The sequence below is a fragment of the Danio rerio genome, chromosome 9 (genome assembly GCF_049306965.1).
Source record: "Danio rerio strain Tuebingen ecotype United States chromosome 9, GRCz12tu, whole genome shotgun sequence".
NCBI classification, from domain to species: Eukaryota; Metazoa; Chordata; class Actinopteri; order Cypriniformes; family Danionidae; genus Danio; species Danio rerio.
In genome coordinates, this window is record NC_133184.1 from 24,835,898 (window position 1) to 24,860,000 (window position 24,103).

General features: G+C 37.2%; 2 protein-coding genes and 1 long non-coding RNA gene across 13 annotated transcripts in view; 1 reads left to right on the plus strand and 2 right to left on the minus strand.

Moving 5' to 3' along the window:
* Positions 1–1,509: 1,509 nt before the first annotated feature.
* On the plus strand, positions 1,510–16,655 carry map3k19 (mitogen-activated protein kinase kinase kinase 19). 5 transcript variants are annotated; one of them, XM_068223600.2, is made up of 14 exons: positions 1,510–1,683; positions 2,135–2,316; positions 4,159–4,344; positions 4,543–4,697; positions 5,740–5,852; positions 6,628–6,644; positions 7,077–7,131; positions 8,574–8,655; positions 9,096–9,304; positions 13,076–13,116; positions 13,203–14,990; positions 15,238–15,339; positions 15,471–16,171; positions 16,311–16,655. In XM_068223600.2, exons 2-14 carry the CDS (start codon positions 2,146–2,148, stop codon positions 16,399–16,401), a joined length of 3,711 nt encoding a protein of 1,236 aa, XP_068079701.1. In that variant the 5' UTR covers positions 1,510–1,683; positions 2,135–2,145; the 3' UTR covers positions 16,402–16,655. The 5 variants fall into 5 exon arrangements, with proteins under 5 accessions (XP_068079701.1, XP_073768776.1, XP_068079702.1 ...); XM_073912675.1 differs by lacking the exon at positions 6,628–6,644; XM_068223601.2 differs by lacking the exon at positions 1,510–1,683 and having other exon boundaries at positions 2,192–2,316; positions 4,634–4,697.
* Positions 8,102–15,321, minus strand: LOC141376118 (uncharacterized). The gene is made up of 5 exons (XR_012385325.1): positions 15,048–15,321; positions 14,780–14,915; positions 14,494–14,568; positions 14,211–14,307; positions 8,102–9,289 (listed from the first exon to the last, which is right to left on the minus strand). It is a non-coding gene; the product is annotated as an uncharacterized lncRNA (long non-coding RNA).
* ccnt2a (cyclin T2a) overlaps positions 16,570–24,103 on the minus strand; it is an 8,452-nt gene continuing 918 nt past the window's right edge. The window contains exons 3-10 of one of the 7 annotated variants that reach the window (XR_011016723.1): positions 23,677–23,805; positions 22,343–22,403; positions 21,944–22,006; positions 21,305–21,721; positions 19,423–19,586; positions 19,259–19,329; positions 18,120–19,170; positions 16,570–18,024 (exon numbers count right to left, since the gene is read on the minus strand). Coding sequence is in view for 6 of the 7 variants with exons in the window: in NM_001193381.1 (NP_001180310.1) it covers positions 17,863–19,170; positions 19,259–19,329; positions 19,423–19,586; positions 21,676–21,721; positions 21,944–22,006; positions 22,343–22,403; positions 23,677–23,805 (1,842 nt within the window). In the remaining variant the exon portion in view is untranslated. Of the gene's footprint in view, positions 19,171–19,258; positions 19,330–19,422; positions 19,587–21,304; positions 21,722–21,943; positions 22,007–22,342; positions 22,404–23,676; positions 23,806–24,103 lie in introns of all 7 variants that reach the window. The other 6 variants (NM_199828.2, NM_001193381.1, XM_073911628.1 and 3 more) reach the window with 6 other exon arrangements.

The following is a 24,103-nucleotide window of genomic DNA, read 5'->3' on the forward strand; positions in this document are numbered from 1 at the left end:
AAATGAAGCAATTTGAGCACAGTAAAACATGATAAATAAAAGTAACTAAAAACAAATGAGTACTGTAAAACCCAATAAGTTAAGGCTACATGAACCATTTGAGGAAACCGATGGTAACAAACCATTTGAGTTAAAGAACTTATTTATATGAGTACAGTGAACTTACTTAATTTAAGTTAAAGCAATGAGGTATCTAATTAACTCATTACCTTCAACATGGAGTTCAAAACTCTTTTCAAATGAGTAGAATTAACTTTCAGTCAATTTTGAGTTAACCACACACATTTAATTTGATAAAGTTGACTGTTGGGTTTTACAGTGAATCATACTATTTGAGGAATTAAAGCAATGAATCAGAATCTGACTCCACTCACGAATTACATCAAAATAGCTAAAAAAATGTTTAATTGATTTATTTTATCATTAAACATTGAATTTTTTTATTAATACATAATGACATTTTGAGCAATTAAATATGGGCAGTGCTGACATTTTGACACATTTCAAGTTAGCGAATATGCGTCAAATGTGGCATCTGAACATATATAGGGTATTACATCAGACAAACTATTTTTGGTACAACCACACATTAAAAAAACATAATAAATTTGCTTGACATTTAAGGTAAATTGTTGCAAACTATTTATATAGGCTGAATTTAAATAAACAAATCAAATTGAACATTAAAAATTTGATTTGCTTGTTTAAATTTATTCCATATAAATTGTTTGCAACCTTACCTTGCCTTAAAAAAAAACTGTAACTCAATTTAATCTTTTTTTTTTAAGTGCAGAGAAAATCTTCTAGAGTAACCACTAGAGGCCGTAGTGCTCTGTGTGATTGTTCAACTTTTGTTTTCTGATTGATAATGTTTAACACACACAAAATGCTAAATCTATTATTATTGCTACTAAATCTAAAATTGTATGGCGTTCCTGTAAGCAGTGTGAAAGGTATAGCAAAGATTCAATTAGATGTAGATCCATTAAAATGATCATCATAGTATATGTTACTGTAATGCAGAAGAACTAAATGTAATTCTGCCTTTGAAGGCCATTGGTTCCAGTGAAGGTCAATCAATGCAACTGTATCTCCCACAATAAGACTCCCAGGACAGCTTCAGTTCAACGGAAATGCAAAGAGGCTGCAAGAGACAACTTATGCTGGGAGGTTTGTGTGTAGGTGTAGTTATAAAAAAAACTGTAAAAGTTTGCTGATCTTGTCTGGTTAAAGCTGCAAATAGATGGTCTCACAGCCCTTTTTTTTTCGCTGAGAATGGCAGATAATAAATACCTTTTACATTTTCTTTTATTTAGTAATATGCTTATTATTGTGCTAATCTTTTAGGTAAGTACGGAAAACTTAAAAAAGCATATAAAAACCAAAACTTTGGGTAATACTAGTAATAAATATATTCATAACAACCAAATGCAACTGCACACATCTACATTACTGCACACTTCCCCTTTGAAACCAAAACAAAGGTCTCACGGTGAGTTCATTGTTTTCATGCCAAAGCTGTGTCTCCTTGGCAACAGGCTGTAAACTCAAAGCTGCTTCAGGCAGAGACGCAATGAAAACAAAGGACTGACCCTCAAAACACAAGGACATAAACACAGAAGCTATTGAACTTCATTTAAATCATACATTTCAATCCAGAGAAGCAACAAACTGCTGGCACAGGTGAGTCTCACTGATTGTATTTTTCGCAGGTGACTATGGACATTTCATGGTTTCATGAATTTTATAACAATTAATTTTTCTTGACTGAGCAGTTAAAATGGTGGGGAAGTTCTTTGATCATTTATGCATTATGACTATTGTCTTGTAAAGAGCTGTAGTTTTCATTCTTTTAAAAAGTCTAATTTCACATAGTTTCTTTGTTAGTGAATCGAAAGGGGAAAAAAAAGTGTTAAACGAACAAGCCAAGCAAGAAGAAAATGTAAATTACAATTAAGCATGCCAGAAAATACTTCAAATGTCTTCACACTTTAATAAGTACAAAGATTATGCACAAATGCATCACTGTCATCACACATGTGGGTAGCAGATCTGCTTTCACATGCATTACATGTTTCAAATACAGAGAAATGTACTTATTACAGCAATTTTTCTGTGTTTGTGCGTCTGCCAGAACACCGGAGCATGAGTAAACATGAAGAAGGCAGATTAGTGGAGCAGCTCTTGAAGGAAGAGCTTGAGGATGTGGCTCTGGAGCTGGAGCAGGGAGTCTATGGCTGGGAAGACATTGACCTGCCTCATGATTCACAGGGCTCCACTCCTCTTATTAGTGCCTGCAGCAGGGGCCTTACTAGGGTATGAGACATTATGGTGATATGATCACAACAAGAAACTATATCTGACTTCTGTGTATAAAGCTAATGCAGTGCAATGGGCTGTAATGTATTGATTGTAATAGCATGGAGCATTATATTTCCGTTAGTCATGGCCTTCTACTGGTTGATTTATTGCAGTATTGCGCATTAATTAAACAGTTGTGCTAGCATACAGTGCAACTAAAGAGTTCAGATAGTTGTCCTATCCACTCTATACCAGAAATACCCCACAAAACGTCTTGTTTTGGGCACTATCACCATTAATTCCAGCTGACAGCCCACCCCTTGAAAGGTTTAATTAATTTTAAGTTCAATAATCAACGCTTTTCGACCTGTCAGTGCTTTTAATGTTGTGCATGATCATTGTATACTCAGCACCAGCCCCTCTGCGAGGTTTTACCCCAAATGTTTTTTTTTTTTTGTCCCACTAGAAGGTTCCGTGCATGGCAGCTGAATTTGCATGTTTACTGGTCTATTTTAGAAGAGTCATAATTTCAGAAACAACCCAAATGTTAGTTAATTCATTATATGTAGTATATACACTCTCAGAAAAAAGGTACATGGTGGCACAAATAACGGACTATGCGCGTGAGCTGACAAAAGTCGTGCATATGCAAACTGTTCATGCAGACATTTTAGTATTGTGAAACTAATCAAACATTGTGCATATCTCGTTACAATACTTTTGCATAATTTTATTTCTATTTTAACATTAAGTAAAATAAATGAACTTTTAAGTGAATACAAAGGGATTGTTAGACATTTGGAGAAAAAAAAAGTTTATTGTTGTACATGAGAGAATGTTGGGGCGAGGCAGTGGCGCAGTAGGTAGTGCTGACGCCTCACAGCAAGAAGGTCGCTGGTTCGAACCTCAGCTCAGTTGGTGTTTCTGTGTGGAGTTTGCATGTTCTCCCTGCCTTCGCGTGGGTTTCCTCCAGGTGCTCTGGTTTCCCCCACAGTCCAAAGACATGTGGTACAGGTGAATTGGGTAAGCTAAATTGTCCGTAGTGTATGTGTGTGTGGATGTTTCCCAGAGATGGGCTGAGGAGGTAGGAAGGGCATCCGCTCCGTAAAAACTTGCTGGATAAGTTGGCGGTTCATTTGGCTGTGGCGACCCCGGATAAATAAAGGGACTAAGCAAAAATAGACTGACTTATGTTAAAGTATTTTTGTATTCTTTATTGTAAATGGAAAAGGTGAAATATATATATATATATATATATATATATATATATATATATATATATATATATATATATATATATATATATATATATATATATATATATATATATATATATATATATATATTTAAATAATTGTTTAAAAATGTATTTGATGCTTTATATTTTTCTGAAAATTGACACCACATTTTGGATAAGGCAAAATGCCTTTAAATAGTTCTTGAAGGAACACATTTGACACTGTTACGGTACAAAGTGTCTTGTCACTGTAGTGGTACCTTCATGGATCAGATCCTTTTACAAAGGCACACTATTGTTTCTGCAGGTTTTAAAAACAAAAGATACATTTTGGTTTCCCATGGTACAAATCATGTCCTTAAAGGCACAAACTGCAATGGTAACAACATTGTACCATTTTTTTTTGAAAGTGTAGTTCACTCATTCACACAACAGCACTTGCACAGAACCACAAGCTGCCAACATTGCCTAAAATGCAGGCTACTTAAAATTAAAAGTTCACTTAGAGGGATATTAGTCTTAAAATCATCAAACAGCATCAACCTATTTAACTGGTTCAATATTTTAAAACTATTCTTCAGATATACTGCTGACACTTTTAACAAATATTTCAAACACAGGTTATGCATTTCCTTCTGGAGAGAGGAGCTGATGCTACACTGTGTAACAATAGCAACCAGACAGCTCTTCATGTCTGTCGACCATCACTTCAGGAGGAACTGTTGATGACCATGACCAGACCTGACCAGAGACAGCTCTCATTAGCAGCCTGGAGGGGAGACCTCTGCTGTCTACAGGACCTGATGGTGATCAGTTCAGACCTCAACTTCCACTTTGACTGTTAGAAATGTGATATCAACCTTAGGTTCAGACAAAGCAGGCCAGACTCCATAGGGAGTTTTGTGATGGATCCGTATTGGCCATCTGTCAGGAGATAGCAAGATATTTTTACTCACCTCAAGCAAAGAGAATTACATCCAATTAGATTGTATTTTATGTTATAGGGCCAGACAGATATGCATGACTTAAATAAACAGAATAGAGACGGACTGACCCCACTGATGCTGGCTGTAAGAGATGTGGATCTGTTTGAAGGTCTGGCGCTGCCTTGGGACTATCAACCTGTGGAAGTGGTGAAGAAACTTATGTCTCTTACAGCGTAAGAAAACTTATTTTATTTGGTCAATTTCATTTATTGATTTTAACAGAAATGTAAAATATAAATTACTAATACTGTCCTCTGCATAATTGAGTTCACAGCCCATTTTGAAAATGAATATTTTTATTTCTCAGTGAATATAGGCAATATATTTTGATGCATTTAAAATATTTATTAAACAGATATATTTATTAAAATAATATTGTAGTCACCAAACATTATTAGAAATTTTAAAATAATACAATTAAATTCAAGCAAAACATTTCAAAAATAAATTACAACCTATAAATTTCAACAATAATGTTCAATTATTTTTCTTCTCTTGATTTTTCCTCTTTTTTAAAATTCGTATATTTAATATTTTTCTATAACATAAATTTGGGTGTACTAGTTTTTGGAGCGTTATCGCAAGTTATTTTGTTAGATAAGCTCCAGATTTGGCTTCAGTACTGACTAATCTAAGGTATATGGACAAATATAATATTGTACAGATTCCTATTGAACATATGAATTTAAAAGATAGATTTGTGAGGGGTGTTCTTATATATGCTGAGCACTGTATAAATGTAAGGTAACTTGAAGATAAGTAAAACAGCATAAGAGTGTTCACATAAGTTTTTGATGCATTTCAAACTACAATGGATAAAACTACATCTATGAAAGGAAAAGAAGATGTGCTTGTGCATTCTGTTTTGTCTGAATTCATGTCCTGTTTTGGTTTGTTTAGATGTCTTTGGTCTATGTCGTCTCTTTTGTGAGTCTAATCAGTCAATAGTATACTTAAAAGTGTTCACATTTATTCAAATGAACCAAATTAACAAAGCAGTCACATTATAATTTTTGATCAGTCCAAATCTGCCCAACTCCAACTCTTTGTGACCCACCAGTCACTGTTCTGCATATTATATATGACTCTCTCATCTCAAACATTTAGCTCATTTCAAATCAGGCAGGTTAAACTGTAGGGCTGGAGCTGAGATCAACAGAACAGTCATAACAACAACAACAACAAAAAAACTCATCTACTTGCTCTGCTTTCCAGTGACATGAAGATCCTTGATCAAAATGGTCACACTGCTCTGTGGTACATTTCTCATCTCAAGAGCACCAAGCGAGAGGAACTCTTCGCTATATTAGATTCCTCAATGCAAACAGGTAAAATACTGCGCATTTTAAAGTTTTATCATCATAAGTTGTGTATTAGATTTTATCTTATTGCAATTAAGTCTTTTCAGAAAATGAACCTCTATTTTCAGTACCATTTATTAGAAAGCAATCCCACATAGCTAAATATCTCTGGCCCACACACTCAATTTTTACTTGGTCCACATGCAGCAGTGAATTACGGTACATGACTGGACCAAGTCTGGCTTCCAGACAAGGGCCAAACACGGACCGTATCTGGGCGAAGTCTCAGCCAAGTTAATAACCCATAACTGAGCCTGAACTGGGCCAGATATGTTGGTGTGACACGACTGCAATGAAACTAATAAACCCACGAATCATTGCGCTTTAAGCATTGTATTCATTCTAAGCGACGTGATTGGTAGAATTAGTTTTTCTTTATTTGAAAATAATAAAAATTTATTTTAAAAGTGGGTCAAGATAGGCAAACCTTACATGGCCCACATATAAATGATTAACATCTGGCTCAAGTATTGTGTGCCGCCTTAAAGACGGTGCGCCTCAGCCAAACCAGGACCATATTTGGCCCACATGCTGTATGCAAGTGATGAATCCCTGCTGTGCAAGATTGATGCCAAATCTGGGCCAGAATTCTTTGCTACCTGGGATTGTTACATGAATATGCTCACTCATGCAAGAATATGAATTGTGTATTTGAGAAAAAATATTCATGTGTCTGGATGTGTCTTATTGTCCTGCTGTACCACACCGCTATTCTCCTATACACCTGGCTGTCGCACACCAGTTTCAGATGTTATGAAGGTCAGTGGCTTCAACACGTTTTACTCAATAATGCCGTAAATCTTGGCAGTGTTTCCCACAAGAATCCATTTAAACAGAAGTAGACACTCAGCCATAAAGATGGCATAAACTGCTTAATTTATTAAGCCTTAGTGGTATTGTAAAGGCAAAGTCAGTTAAATAGAGTTAGTTTTAATTATGCCTGTTATAATGGTGTTCCATTTGGCTGAGCCTTGGTCACAGGCATCGCAGCTGGCTAATGATTGTGTGAGTTGACTGAATAGACAACCTCCAGATGGTCAGCAGCCAACAGGTGAATTTGTAGTGTGATTCTGTGAGAGGTTATTGTATGGGACAGTCAACCTCACTGCTTTTAAGCAGGTTTGGTTCTTGCTGCATCACAGCTGTGTCATTACGTTTTTCAGTAGCTGAAATGTATTTTATTTTCTGCAGAGAGAGTCAGCTGATATTACTATTGCAGAAATGAGCCACACAGACATCTGTGAAGGTGAGTCAACTAGACTTTGTTGATACTAAAAGGACAGGACACATAATGTCAAAGTTATAGCTGTAGAATTAATGTTTTGCAGCAGTGAGAAAATAATGTTGCTGCTCTCTGCATCCTTAGTTTTGTTGTCTACATTTGTACTCAAATGTAAATTGCACAAACTTATAATAAAATTAGATCAAATAAATAGAAAAGGCCCATATGTAAACCAGCTCATAGAGCCTTCCTCAAAGAAATTAGGAAATCGGTTTAACCTCCTAAGCTGTGTACTGGGTCCCAGATCCGTCCGTTACTCCCGAATTCTTTAAATATTAAGGTCCATACTGGCCCAATACTCCCATAAGTGGTTCGGTTCTCTCTTTAGTTGTAAAAGAATAACTTTTGCATAGATTATGATAGAGACAATTTTCTTTTTTCTAATTACTGACATGTGGAGGAACTACCAAAGTTAATTACAGCAACCTAGACCACACAGAACCTAAAGGTACACTTAAAAAAAGTGCCTCTTTTTGGAGGTGTTTTTATAACACAGACAACATATTAAAATTTTTAAATCACTTTCAACCTTGTTTTATGAAAATTATAATGGTTTTCTTTAAAATGATACCAAATGATACCATTTTGCATTTACACCTCTGCATGTGGATTTGGGGAGGCTTTTGAATTTAGGTAGTCAAAATCCGAGCGGAAACCCCAAAATAAAAACTTTAAAACCCACTTTAAAACAAATTAAAATGGCCTTCTTCAATATGGCAACTTATCAGCCAAGACATATATTAATAACACATGCAAATAGGCTTCTGAAACAGACACCGACAGACAAACACAGGTCTCTCAGCCCATCCCTCAGAGAACCCATGACAATAAGAGGGGTGTGTCTGACTCGGCTTTTTGGGCTCCTCTGTTTCAAACAACTCAGTCTACAGAGTCACCAGTCACTCGCAGATAAGGATTACGCAAGACTCAGAAGAACTGTAAAACATTTGCTTTTATTGAGACTTCGGTTAACTTAGGGAGGACTGACTTTGTCAAAGGTACTTTTAGTATATTCTTTATTTAGTCAAGATTAAAAACATGTTTTGTAAAAGTTTTTTCATGCTCAGCAATTGATTTGATAAATTAAAAAAAGACTAAAAATATCATTTAAAACCACTGTTTCTTTTAATTTGATCTCTCTTGATTACATTTTAACTTGTGTAGCTTGTTCCTGAGATGGCAAAGCTAAATCCAATCTTTTTCAAAGACCAAATGCTACTAAATTGTATTAATCCATAATTGTATAAGCAAAGATTTTGAGTCTACAATTTGAATACATTTTTAATGATCGCAGTATAAAGTATGTACTTGAGCGATAATACATCGATGTGAGCTGTTATACCTCTTATGTATGGAAGAAATTATAAATGACCCTTGTTTCAATGTATTTGCTGATGTCTCTGCAGATAACAGGATCTGCTTGGACGATTATATGGAGCCAAAGATAGACATCAGACAAGATGGCAAAGACGAGAGGAAACGAAGCAGGTTAGGCAGCTGACCACATGCACACTCGTTCATCCCTTTTCCATCAAACTAAATTAGTATTGAGATAAACAGAGCCAATCAGAACAGATCACACATAAACACCACCAACAGCAGCAGCTGTGTAAACAGAAAATGCATAAACAAGCTGCCCTCACAACAACCTGCCTGCATGAAAACCCGTGCCCATTCAGTGGCTACCTCTCATTTCAACACAAAGACTGTACAGAGGAGTACGGTTACAGGATCAAGCCGTTGTCAACATAAGACTGTGCTTCCAAGCTGTATCATTATCCACAGAGAGTGAGGGAGAGGAGAACTTGTCTAAAAGGACATTTAGCTTAGCCCTTCTTTCTTAGAAACATTTCAAAATACACAGCCCATTTATATATGCTCTAAATAATATAACCTTTAATAATAAACATGCTATTTTTCTCACTCAGTCGGACTTCATCTTTACCCAGCCTATGGAATGGCAGAAAGGACTGGGGTAAAACTAGGCACCTGCATCCATTGCTTGCCTTGAGTTCCTCCTCAATCCCAGCTCTCCCTGCTGCTCCTGTTAACCAGCTCAGTAAGTCTGCACCGATCCTGATGAACCCTCTTCTCCACGCAAATGGGCTGCTGCAGGCACGGGCTAACATTCAGAACAGTAAGTACAATCAAACAATTATTCAAATGCAAGAATTCTGTTGTGTTTACAAATTACACATACTGACTATTAGTTCCACATAGAAAGACACAAGGTATATATTGTGGTTAGACAGATACATACACAAATCAGCTGAAATGTAACTGGGTCCATTAGTCAAGATTTATCCATATCCACATAAGAAATATACAGATTCCAACCCATCCCAAAACATGCTTCTAATTTGTCACATCAGAGTGCCACTTCTTTTGAAAGTCTGTTACTGTTAGCATTAATAGACCAAACAATCAGCATTTGATGGCTTGCTAGATGCCTAATCATTGATGAAATCTGGTAATTGCCTGTTAGTGTAGTGTGAACTAACCTAGGAAGTGGCTTGTGTCAGATAAGCAAGTTACACATCAGTGGTTCCCAAACAAGTTCTTGGAGATCCTAACAACACTGTATATGTCGCATGCCTCCTTGTTCAAGCACACATGACTGAAATCAGCAGCTCAATAATAGTAGACTTCAAGACCTGAGCTGCATCCAAACAAATTAGGGACAGAGTAGGGAAAGAGAGGCAGAAAGACAGAAAGGCACATCCAGATCCAACAAAAATGTACAAATTTTCCAAGGTAGCACAAATGTTTTGTAGTAATTAAAATAATTTGATTGGTTATCAGCAAAGCTCGCTTCATGAAATCAATTTTGTGTATGTGCCTTCATATAGAAATGCTGTCTGAAAAATCATTTCTTGATATAAGGACAATTCAACAAGTCATCTTTATTGCTGTAGCACATTTACTATGTATCAAAACAGCTTAATATATATTTCAAGAGTTCACACTTAGTTGATGATTAATTATAAGTTACTTTGGCATGCTGTCCCAGGAGAGAGCCCTGAGCTCATAAGATCCTCGAGCCCGGGGCTCCCTTCCGTTGCAAGGTGAGAGTGGAGTTTGAGCTTAGGTATATCTCGAGAATTCCCCTGCTGTAGTAACTAATGAACAGATAGCGATTTCTCTTAAGAGATAACTACTTACTAGTACGGTTGTAACAATATACCGGTATGACGGTCTACCACGATTTGATTAAGGGTTTTAACCCTTAAAGACCGAGACAGCTGCCCGCGGCTAAAAATAAGTATTGCTCTTAAATGTTTAATAGCTTTTGATCCGCTGATCCGATTCATACAATTCAAAGATTGGCATAAAGATTTTGATAGCTGTATCACATAACATTCGCGGACTTTCAGAGGCTCCGGAATCAGTGCGATTACGTCATCAAAATTTGACAACGCTGATTTGACAAAGAAACGCTCGTCACTGTGTCTCCGGACAAACCAGACATGATACATTGATGCATTGTCCCTCCTCCATGCCCAGATTGGTTCAAACTCGCTATATCACAACCAATAAGCATAGGTTTCACTTTTGTTTGTGGACCAACATGAGCTTTTTGAACAACACGGAATGAGAGATAAAATGAATAAAACGCAAAAAAAAAAAAAAGTTTTGCATGAAATAATTCTCATACTAAGTACTTTTGTATGCACAGCAGCACAGAAACATGACAAAACAGTGACACAGCAAAGACGAACTGCTGCTCTTGCTGTTTTCAAAAGACGCAAATGAAGGTGCAGCTAAAATCCATATCCACAGACAACCATATCCATGCTGGCACATAAAACCTAAAGATGTTCCATATTGAATCTAATTTTGTTATGTAACTATTTATAGTATAGTAAATATTTATATCTATTTTTTACTGAGGATTTGCACCATGTTTATTTGGACTTTGACACATTATTTATTATTTTCTTATTTTTTTATTTGTTCATTGTACAAGTGGACACATTCTCTCAGCTCATCGGTCAAGATTAAGTCCTGAAAATCTCAACATGCTTACATTTCTTCATCACAACCTAGACTGAAAAAAACAACGCTTTAAATACATGTTTACAGCCATAAACTTGGTATTGCACTTTTGGTCTCCCATTTATCCTGCTTATAAGGAAGGACAGTTTAAGTTTATTTTTGTCTAATCTTAAAAGACCTTGCTTGTTTATTCCTTCTAATTTAATTTATTAAAATGGGAGATTTTTCAGTTTATTTTTATGAAAGACTTCTATAGTTCTATTAAAATGGTTCTTTCAAAAGTTTGTTGAAATAAAACCTTTGTTCAGTCAGAAAACGTGTTCTTATTCTTTTCAGGGTCTTTGCTATGAGAATTACTATTTAATACCGTATACCGCGAAACCGTGGTATTGTTTTAGACGATTATCATACCGTAAAAAATTCATACCGTTACAACCCTACTTACTAGGAGCATGTCTATGGTGCCGATTTGGATTACTCAATTAACTTAAGTTGCTATCCAGCCGATAGCAATCATAAGCACGTGATCCTCTCAAAATTAGTTTATAAATAAACTTCACAAAGTGAATAAAATGTCACAATGTTTCAGATTATGAAACAGTCTAGCAGATGAGGCTTGGGGTAGAGTTGTGGTAGAATGCTGGTGCATTTATAATTCAATTAACACTGATTCAGTTAAGTCTATTGCATATGTCACCACAGAAGAACAGGTCCATTAACACCAAGCAAGCCAGAGCTGACAGTCGCAAACCCTGAAATGGGTCTGTCAAATTAGACATGATACATGTGCAGTGTTGGGGGTACTGGAGGAGCTTGTGGCTGAGTCTGAGCTACAGCTACAGATCATAGACCAAGTAGAGGTGCAAAAGTGACCCAAGTTTGTCCCAAGATTACCTTGTCTCTGAAAAATCTCCTCTATCTTGCTGATGAGACAGGTGAAATTCCAAAGAACATTTAGCAGGTAGCACAAACAGATAGATTAACTGTATATCAGATGAACAAGAAGAGAAGTACTGCTGGTGTTAGTCATTCATGTAGCAAAGTATATTATTTATTGTACTAAACTATAAATACAATGTATTATAAGATTGAGGAATTCAATATTTTTTATGTAGGCGAACATGGAAAAAGTAAAACTAGACATTTATAATGATATACATTTAACTAATAGTAAAATTTTTATTTTGTCACATGTATATATTGTATGCATATTTAATCTAATTGGAAATCATAGTTCATTCTGGTATTTTTCTGCATACACTTTCACAGTAGGGTTTTATGGACTGAAATATACTTGCCACAGTTTTTTTTTTTTTTTAACCAAACTACATGTATATATATATGTATATATATATATATATATATATATATATATATATATATATATATATATATATATATATATATATATATATATATATATTCTGCCGATGCAGTTACTGCAAGGTAGGTGACATGCTGCTTTTTTGAAAACGACTTTTTAAATGTCTTGGAAGAGTCTACTCTAAGGGTTGCACAAGGTATTAGTTGTGAAATGATATATATATATATATATATATATATATATATATATATATATATGTATATATAAAAATATATGAAAGTATGCAATTTTAGATAAAGCCCAAAATTTTTATAATGAAAAAAATGAGATCTGTCATTACACAATTAATACCTTGTGCAACCTTTAGAGTAGACCCTTCCAAGACATTTAAAAAGTGGTTTCCAAAAAGCAGCATGTCACCTACCTTGCAGTAACTGCATCGGCAGAATGATATACAGTTTTCGTGCTTAGTTAAAAGTGATAAAGGTGACTCTTCCTTGAATTTTTAGAGTCTGTGTATGATTTTAAAGGAATAAGTATGTTTTTGATAAGCCAGTCAGGAAGATAAAACTTTTCAATTCACTACAGGGCTAAGAGGTGTTGAAACTGGGGAAGATGAAAAGCAAAAGGTGAGGATTTGTTTATTTATTTGTTTAACATTTCAATGAGACCAAACAGGATTGCTCTTAATATTACTTTGTGCTGTGATTGCCAGATACCGCAAACTCCATGTTCTAGGACACCTAACCATATTGCTCCACTGGACAGCAGATATACGGACAACTCTGCTCTGTCAAGTTTTGAGCACCCACTGCTCTTTAAACAAACTAGCATTTTGCCTGTTTTATCACAGTCCAGGCGAAGACTAGAAAAAATCTCCAGGCAGTCTTCCAGAAGATCCAGAGCAGGCAGTGAAGAAAGCAACTCCTGCAGCAGTAGCAGCCAAGAAGAGGATGAGGCTGTGCCTCAAATTACACAGAGGCGGCATGTAAGCTTGGGGAAGTCAATGAGTTTTAAATTAGGAAACTGTTTGGATTTTCAGGATTTAGTCAGTTCTGTAATTAACATTAGCATTTCAGACAAAATGAAAGGCTGTATTAAACCACCCATTGCTACAGAGTTTGAAGATAAAATGAAATGCAAGCCTTCCAAAGCACCTGAAAAAGACCTTCAGGAAAAGTCTCCACCTATGGACTGTTGCCATGTGTCTGAAGCACCCAGAAACATAGTCAGAGAATTACAACCTACAGCAAAAAGATGCCATTTTCTTGCAGGTGAGAAAAATATAGCTAATCTTGATATGGACACGGAAGAAAAATACACTCATGAAAAGAACAAACCAGTTAAGATGATAAAGAGAAGTGAAAGAAAAGGCAAAACATCGATTCAGACAAATCAGTCATTCAATGTGCTTGCACACAGAAATCAAAGTACTGGGAAAATCTCATCCAATAGAATAAATTCACCAACTCAGTCAAAAGTGCAACTTAGAGGAAATAAACCGACAAGCCTTGCTATAGGAGAAACTACAAACAAATATGTAACTTGTAAAAAAAATGCAGATGAAGGCCCCACACCAAGAAGAGTCTCTGAACCTTTTCAGCATGTGGTGTCAAATGATCAAAAACAACTTCACAGAGATCTTAAAAGTGCAAGAGCCCCCAAAAAGCCAGTAACAGGACCAGCACAGCGAGCAAGATCTGCTGTGGATTATGCCACTTACAATGATATGTTTCTGAAGATAGGTCAGGGAGATGAAGGTCCAGCAATCTACGAAATGTTTGCAACTCCACTCTATGAAAATCTTAGAGCAGACAGCTCTGCAGAGAGAAAAAGACAGATCCATACACCACTTCAAGTTAAAAGACAGATCAGTGGGAAACTGAAAGGCCAAAAAACGGTGGATGTAAACAGAAGAAAAAAAACATCAGAGAGATCCAGTCGAGTTAAATGCAGGCAACTCAAACACAGAGACAATCTTAACAAAGCGACTAAGAAACACCTACCTCCTTCAGAGTGTAAATGCCATGTCCTCGTAACCTCTGCTTCTGAAACTAGCCAGCGGAAGAAATTTGAAAGGCCTGAGGGCGAAGGAAAGGACATTTCAAGTGTAGAAAGGCAATGTACTTCCATACTGTCAGTGATTGAAGAAGTACTTTCCAACACGGCATCCAAAGCAAATCTCATAAAGAACATAATACATCAAGAACAGACTCCACTGAAGGCAAATGCCAACAGGGAGCCAGAAGTATTGTGTGTGACCAGATTACCAGCACAGCCATTGATTAATACCTGGACAAGTGATGGAACGGCATCACCTGTGTACCAAAGGTTTCTAGAGGGAGTCGGTGATGGACCTCTCACTGATGATTTGCTGCGATCTTTGGCAGAGGAACTGCTCTTACTTGAGAGAAGAGATATTGAAACTCTGAAAACCGAAAACGAAGATGGCACCGAGTTTAATCGTGACTTGCATTCAAAATTCAAGATTCTTCAGAATGAGGTAATATTTCCCTTGTACATGGTGTCAGATTAGTCAACCCTGCTTTGGGAGACCTACCTTTTTGCAGACTTCAGCTCGAATGCTTCAATACACCTGCCTGCTGATATTTCAAATAACCCTTAACACTTTTATGAGCTTGTTTAATTGTGGTTGGAGTCTACAGTTTGGTGGCTCTCTAATAGCAAGGTCGACAACTCCTGCCTGAAGTTGGTCTTTTATTTTACATTTAGCACTTGTTGTCCACCAGGGTGTTTCATCAGGCAAACTACATTACACTTTTGGATCTTGCTCAGGTGATGCCATCACATGGACAAAAGGAGAAGTTTTGGGTAAAGGAGCATATGGAACAGTAAGTTTTCACAAGCAACCATTTGGATTTTTTTTTTGGATTTTTCAACAATTATTTACGTTGTCCAAGCACAATCAATGGAAAAGTTTCATATAAAAAAATGTATCTAACAGTTTTCTATATCTTTATAGGTGTATTGTGGGTTAACCAGCCAAGGTCAGCTGATTGCAGTAAAACAGGTGGCACTGGATGCTTCAACTTCAGAGATAGCAGAAAAAGAGTATGATCGCCTGGAGAGAGAGGTTGATCTCCTGAAGAACCTTAAACACACCAACATTGTTGGCTTTTTGGGCACAGCTTTATCTGAAAATATTGTAAGCATCTTTATGGAGTATATTCCAGGTGGCTCCATCTCAAATATCTTAGGCCAGTTTGGTCCCTTGCCAGAGAAGGTGTTTGTTCTGTACAGCCAACAGATTCTGGAGGGTGTTGCCTACCTTCACGCCAACAGGGTAATTCATAGAGACCTGAAGGGGAACAACATTATGCTTATGCCCACTGGAGTGGTCAAGCTAATTGACTTTGGTTGTGCTCGACGTCTTAGCTGTCTTCAAACCTCAACTGGAAGTAAGGGCGATCTTTTAAAATCTGTTCATGGTACCCCGTACTGGATGGCACCAGAGGTGATAAATGAGACTGGTCATGGACGAAAATCTGACATCTGGAGCATTGGCTGCACTGTCTTTGAAATGGCCACAGGAAAGCCACCACTCGCACACATGAATAAAATGGCAGCTCTTTATTACATTGGGGCTCGAAGGGGGTTGATGCCTTCTCTGTCTGATGACTTCTCGACAGATGCAAAGGACTTTGTCCAGGCTTGCTTAACCAGGTAATCTGTGGTCCTCAAAAGCTAAATATTTGATCTGGTTCTTTTGTTATTCAAAGGTTTAAACCACTGTAAATAAGTAACCTGTGTTTTCAAGTTTCCAATTATGTTTGTAACAATGGAACAATATTTGTATTTGCAGAGATCAAAGACAGCGACCTTCAGCAGAGGAACTGTTAAGACATCCATTCATTTCTCATCACAGCAAAGCCTGCTATAGGCCAATAAACTAAACTCTTAATTTAACAATTAAAAAGTCAAGCAAAGTCACATTGTGACGCAACATATATTACCATGGACAAGTTTATAATTTATAAAAACACAACAAGTTCTGTAAATAGTAATTTGATAAATGTGCCAATAGGTTTCTTAACACAATAAATGATCACATACACAAAGACTGAGGTTAAGGTAGTGGAAACCATTGAATTTATTTTTAAATCTAAATAAAATTTGGAAAATACCAAAAAACAAAAAAAAAGAAAAATGCCAGAGTTCGCACTTGCCTTAATTCAAATGCAGTTTAGTGATCCAAAGTAAAAACGATGGTTTGTACAATGCTGGCCTCATTTACCTATAGCTTCACACTGAATAGAATCAAAACCAAAAGATCAAAACCATTCATCCTCTTTCAGAAATAATGTTGAGGGCCTGTAAAAGCCCAGATTTCTTTGGGTCAGCACTGTGATAATGGAACTCCCCTTTTACCCACCTATGTTTCTGGTCATTTGACATTGACTTACAGAGTTGCACAAATAGGCTACTGCTTCAAGCCAAGAAATATATAAAATGCACTTCACAGCGAAGGTTGTGTAAACTTCAAAGAACTAGAATTTTTGAGGCACAGCCTTTGGCATCCAGCTTAAGGTCATCTTGAAGGTCAAAAAAAGGTACAAATTGCATGGCCACTGACAACATGCCAGGTAATTGGATTACCACAGGGTGCGGATTGCCGGCTAGTTCACCCCCTCCTGGTAGCAACGTGGAACGCCAGTTCTAGAGCACATCACTGGAAGGCTGTGCTAGAAATGCCAACAACAGATTCTAACACTGAGTCACAAAATCCCCCCAACCCCCATATATTTAAATCCATATATATATATTTATCTATCTATATATATGTTTTGTTTTTTACAAGCAGCTCCAAACCTGAGAAGTTATGGTACAGCTTTTATCATACGAGAATGTATGTACATTTTTATCCACTCTCTGTAAACAATTCTCGTCCCTTTCATTATAAACATGCAGCTCAAATAAAAGGTATAAGATGAAGGGAAAGAAAACAAAGGAACATTCAATAAACTATGGAACTTAAGTCTTGATTCTGCATTTCTCCTACCAACTTTGTTTAACAAATGAGAGAAGCTTCAGTCATTTTCAAGGGTGCTTTCAGTCTTATAAATGTTCACTGTGGCAAAAACCCTCACACATTATACTGTCATCTGTTGAACTATAATGGCCCTGAAATTCATACACCAGCTCACGCGTACGTATATACTGACTGATTATGAGGAAACACTGAGAGAAAAGCAGCAGTTATACAGTGATGGCGAGACTGAACCGAACTGCCAGAAGATCGGGAAGCATTTTTATTTTCTTTCTCTTACCCTTCACATTCTTCTTTTTTTTCTCTTTCTAATAAAGAAATCTATGATTGATTTTTCTTTTAGATTTTTCCTCTTTTTCCTGTCAGTTCAAGAGTTCATTGCTTGGGCACTTAACAGCGAATCAAGCATGACAAAAGTGTCTTTGCAGTCTGTGTGTTGGCCATTAGCTAGGCAGGCATTCTCAGGGCCATGACTCTCCACTGGTTTCCTGTCCAGTTTCACTAGGGTGCTGAGATGTCCGTAGCCCACCTGGTATGTGACAGGGGGAGGGGGGAAGGGTAGGTTAAGTACAGAGTTGTGAGATGACACACACTGCTGAACAGAGGAACAATGAGAGGAACTACCTGCACCACTTTTGGAGCTTTTGTTCTTTTTGGAGTGATGATTGTGGCTGGCTTCGGGGTTCACCCTCTTGCGCGATGAACTGGAAGCTGAGCTTGGTCCATCAGCAACGGAACCAGTTGTGGGCACCTCGAGGCTGCTCCTGCCATTGCCACTATGCGTGTGTGTGTGCGAATGGCCGTGTTTATGATGGTGACGATGGGCTGAGTGGTCTCTGTGTTTCTCCTTGCTCACAAGTGGACTGGAATGTTTGCTTTTTGCAGCACCTTCATCTGAGGAGCTGTGCCGCTCAGAGGACACCTTTATTTTCATTTTTAGCTCCTCTTTACTTGATCCCCCCTTCTCGCTCTGGGAGGGGACCGGAAGACGCAGTTTTAAAGAGCTCCCTTTCTCACATTTATCCTGGATCTTGTCCTGCCCAGGCAGCTTTATCTTCAGGGGCGAGGCTGTGGTGACTCCTGCTCCCTGCTGCCCATGAGACAGGTGGGGCAGGTGCTTGCGGTGATCTGTCTGTGTTGTAGCACCGTAGACCTCAGTCTCCACGTTCTGCTGCTCTTGTTTGCGTTTCTGAACTGCCAGCTCAGCAGCGTGTTTCTCCCTGTACTTGTCCAGAGACATTTTCTGTGTGGGTGCTGCATGGGGAGGATAGGTTGTGGCCTGGTGCTTGGTCCCACCACTCACTTTGTGTTCATGTTTGGTAGGGTTCAAATCTGCACTTTTATCAGGCCGTTGTGGGTGCATAGAACTGTGCGAGGGAAGCTGTTTGACAGAATACGGGTCTGAGCGCAGTTGGTCCTGAGGCCAGTCACTGGGAGCAGTGTAAGTATATGAGGTTCCCTGCATGTTGGCTATGGAATCGAGAGAAAGGCTGCTGCTCGAGTTGCCTGACAGACACACTGGGAAAGACGTAGAGCCTTTGGAGAATGCTGTACTTGTAGAGACCCCAGGAAGGGTATCCATCAAGGAAGGATCCTGGGTTAATGAGGATCCCGCTAAAGAACTGCTGTCTGAGCCCTGATTATCTGATTTGGGCTTTTTAGCAGCTTGTGTAGCCTGAAAATAAAATAACTGCGTGTAACTTAACCAGAATAAACAAACTTATAGGCAATAGATGTATGATATATCTATAGTAATCGCTCACCCTCCAGTTACGAATTCTCTTCAACCTGCTTGGCGTCTTCTCCAGTATCTGCAGAAACTCGTGGGTCAGTTCTACAAAATTTAAATGAATATAAATCATAAGTAACTTACACAACAAATATGGAAAATACGTGTAATGAGGTAATTTAAGGAAATGGGTTTTACCATCAAGAAGTTCAAGTGTAACTGAGTTGTCCACATACTCCCACCAGTGCTTTCCATCGGTGGAAACCGGGATCTCCCAGTTGGACCACTTGCAGGCCAGATGAATGCAGACACAGGCAATGACTGTGGGCTTGTGCTGCAAGCAGAAGGTGGTGAGGTGCAGACTGAAGAAAGGGATTTCATGTAGGAAGAAAAAAGACAGCGAAGAGAGAGCACAAAACTATTAGTTGCTAAGGAGATGGAAGGCGGCTTTAAATTGAAATAGAACTAACACCATTAAAACATTCCCCAATTCTGAGTAACATGCTTCCAAAATTTACCTGCACAGTTCAGAAAACATTTTAAACAGTGCCATGCAATTTAAACAAAATTCACAATTTAGATGATACAACAAAAACATTATTTCCAAATATACTAATCATAAATTATGTGCTAAATGAGTTTAAAAAAACAGAGCTAAATGGCAAGCTTAAAAAAGAAAAGTCACTAGAACAGATTTTCTGATCAAAATATTTTTGGGCTTACTCAATGTAAATATATATATACACACACACAATATGACCAACAGCTGTTTGATTGTAACTTCCTTAAATGTAATATTAAAAACAGCAGAAAAAAACTAATTATACTTTATCAAGTTAAATCTGTGCAAGCCCAAAAAAGAATAGGTTTGTTACTCATAATCAAGGATCAATTTGATACCACTGACATAAAACTGTACAGTCAATAACAGGACCTGTAGTCAACAGAATCACAGGTAACAGTAAAGCACACAAGCATACGGTTACCATCCATAATTACCCCAAGCCCATTTTATGAAAGGTGTAACAAAGGACCGACTGTCCCAAAAAGGACTTATTTTTAAATATCCCAGTGAACTTGCCACTAAAAGCTGATAGTATAGTATTTTAAAGCATGTCAATGTAACTTGTACTCCTATAGGCCAGAAAAAATTCACAGTGTCTGAAAAAAAATGGCAACAATATTTTGAAAGTATTGGGGTACACACTGAACAAAATTGTGTTTTACTGATATTTGGAGAAAGTAAAATGAAATGATAAACTAAAGCTTCAATTAAAGCTGGATGGTAACCCTGTGCTACAGAACAGAATCAATGTTTGGACATGGGGAAAGAGAAGCCTTTAATTTCTAAAGCTACAAAGCAAAAAGTTGAGTGCAATATTAAAAAACTGCATTAGCTATGTGTCAAAAAGACAAAAAAAAAAGCAGCCTTTATTTTTATTGAAAACAACAAAAAAATATGTAAATTACTCTTCAAATCTATAGTCATCTTGATTGAGGTAAAAAAAGCAAAAACAAATGCAAACCAAATATGTCCCAACCAGCCACATTATGTGCAGATCATGTGTTGAGTGCATGCTGCTCTCATCCCATGTTCAGACATTACATACAGTGCTGCAGTGTCTGTATGCAAAGGGGGCAGAAACTAATGACAGCTAATCTAATTTAAAAATAATAAAAACAACTGCTAATTAAGGTGGAACAAACACAAAATAAAATAATAAAAAATATAATGCAATACAGATTACACCCTTTAAGGACCCTTTAATGAACACACAACCAAAAAAAACATTTGAATGCATTATAATAGGTATAAAAGACTTGGCCAATGAAAATCTCAATTTATAAACTCAAACAGGTCCTTAATGGGTTTGACTGAGTAGACCATGGGTATATGTATCACAAGGGAAGAACAACAGATGTCTCAAAAATGAAGACACTGAATGACAAAAATAAAAAAACAGAAACAGTGCTTCTAAGTAGTTTGAATATGAAACAAAGACCAAAACAAAAGTTTAATTATCACTTTGAGAATAACAAAATCATAAGAACAAAAAAACAAAGGGGTCTGGGTACTTACCGTGAGTACTTCTATGTAATGTTTACATCTGTGTAATCTTTAGCTGCTATTCAGGCTACCAAAGTGTCTGTTCTAGACAAATGCACTTCTGTAACCGAGCAAACGTGAGGTTCAAGAGCACCACTACACTTCACATTGTGCATTCAACCCCTCTGTGCCAACAATGATCCCCCGTACAATACACCGCACTGCAACCGGGGCCGGTGCCGCCGAACCCCCTCCCCACCCCGATCTGAGGGTCTGTTTGAGAGGGGGGGGCTTCCCAGTAGCCACCGGTGCAAGGAGGGTGTTGGGCACTGGTAGGGTAACCTGCAGTAAAGGAAGCTATAGTGTGCAGTCACAGTGCAACAAATGAGGTTCTGGATAACAACCTGTTGGTAGCCATGAAATAGGAAGTCTGTGCCAGATCCTTGCTTGCTGGAAAAGAGTAAACAGAAACATAAAGGCAAAAGAGTGAGAATGAGTCAACGAATGCTGTATGCAAATAAGAGTGAAACCTAATTACACTCAATTCGGTGAGGTTTACCTCTCCACAACCTGCATGCTTAGCCATAGTTCAAAAGTTTGTTTCAAATATTAAGTGAGCGCTGTTTTATATCTAAAAGTGATTGCATTGAGCAAATGAAGGAAAATCTATACCTCGCACTAGCTGGGAACATTTCACCACATCAGTGTGTGGATGTTCAATTGTTATTTCAAAGCCTGAAATATAAAGCACATGAATTTCATTCATAGCTGAATCACACTATTTCAACACCTGTGGAACATGAAAGAGAATCATGCATTAGTAACAACAATGCAAAATCATGGATACCCATTTATCATGTAACAAATCTGAGATTTATAGAATATCCTTCTTTGCAATAAGGATTAAAAGTACCATTCTGGTGAATTTAGTCAAGATGATTCAACTTTTCAGGCAAAAAAAAAAATGTGGTATGCTTTTTTGGTTTAAAAATCCAAAAGGTGAACCACTGACAGCAAACCTTCTGTTCACTCTAAAATTCATTTGAAAGGTACCTCCTTCCATAGACTTACCTAATGTCTGCAGCACTATGGTTTCAAGTATCACCAGCTCTTGAGCTTGCTGGAGGTATGCCTGAAGTTCAATAGACAATCATTACATGAGGCTTGTAATGTGTCTTTTTTTAATCTTCAACCGATAAACAATTCTTTGCACTCTTCCGATTACAGTCAAAACAACTGTTTGCCGCATAAATAAAACTTTACTGGAGCACTTAAGATAACATTCTTTTTCAAGGGAGATTTTTGTCCCAGGACTGATACACTGGATATGTAATGTCAGTGTCTCACTAGTCCATTTACAGCTGTAGGCCTCATTTACTTTATTGTTGGAGTCGTCATCATCACAGGAGAAAAATGTGACGTCATTTTAAAGACATAGTCCATCAAAAACTATTATTTTTAACAGAAGGAATTTTCTCACCTTCCATCAAATGTTCATATTCAAAATGTTTAAAGAAAAATTCAGGCTACATTGGTTTAACAAGATGTTCAAATCCAGGTCTTTGTTTTTAAGCACTTTGTAAATGTGTTAAAGTTTTTCATGTAAATAAAAGTCTAAATCAGGGGACGCCAATCGCAGTTCTAGGAGGGCTAGTGTCCCTTTAGAGTTTAGCTCCAACTTGCCTTAACACACCAGCCTGGAAATTTCAAGTACACCTAGTAAGACCTTAATCAGGTTCTTCAGGTGAGTTTGATTAGGGTTGGAGCTAACCTCTGCAGGGACACCGGCCCCCCCACGAACAAGTTTGGTGGCCCCTGGCCTAAATAAAATATTTTATTTCAGAGCATTTCCATCATATAAAGCTATTAAAATAATCCATTCCCTTCATATGAATTTATTATCTAGTTTTTTACCTTTGAGGATCAACATTACTGATAATTTCAATGAATAGAAATAAACCTCTTTAACATTGTTTTACATAACCTATGAATTCATTTCACATTTCTTTTATTTCATGAACTATCAGTGTCAAAATGGCTAAAATAATCAAGCTAAATAATATTTACATTTTTATTATAGGTTTTTATTTTTAAAAGCATATATTCAGCTTATTATTGCCAAAGACTTTAGGTAGTTTTTTCCAGCTGCAGTAGAAACTTTCTAAAACAGAATCGCACATGTAATGTTGAAAATTACTGTCATTGAGGGTCATGACTAAAACATGATTAGATGTAAAGGACACTTTTAATTGCATGTCTTGTTCTGACAGTGTTAAAGTTGACTAGTGAGACGCCTGATTCTGTAGCAACAGAATCTAAACACTTAGTTGTAGCAGAAAATATCCAGTGTGAGGAATAGGTAATTGATGAGGACAATATAAATAGTAGTAATACCTAGCACTTACATTACTCTTCGTATCCAGTGGAGGCTCTTGGGGGTTTAAACATGCATGCGCTACTTTAATGACATGTTCGAGTTTCCGTGGTTGCTCTTCAACTTTTGCAGCCAGAAATAATGTTGTTGGGGAGATGATCTGTGGAGGGAAGAGAGAAATATATTTTATGGTCACGTCAAAGATGAAAGCATACATTAAAATTCTCATATCAGTCATTTACTCATATTTTATCCTTCATTTTTGAAATATTAAGTAGTTTGAAGCTCCTGATGAGACTAAACAAGAAATAACATATGAATCGAGAAGGTAAAGGAAGGAGAATATTAAACAGCATTATATTTTCTGCATCACTTCATTTCACTTTAAATTTGAAAAGTGCATCAACTGCTGTACAGATGGACCATTTTACACTCCAAATGAAATGTTGAGACTCATG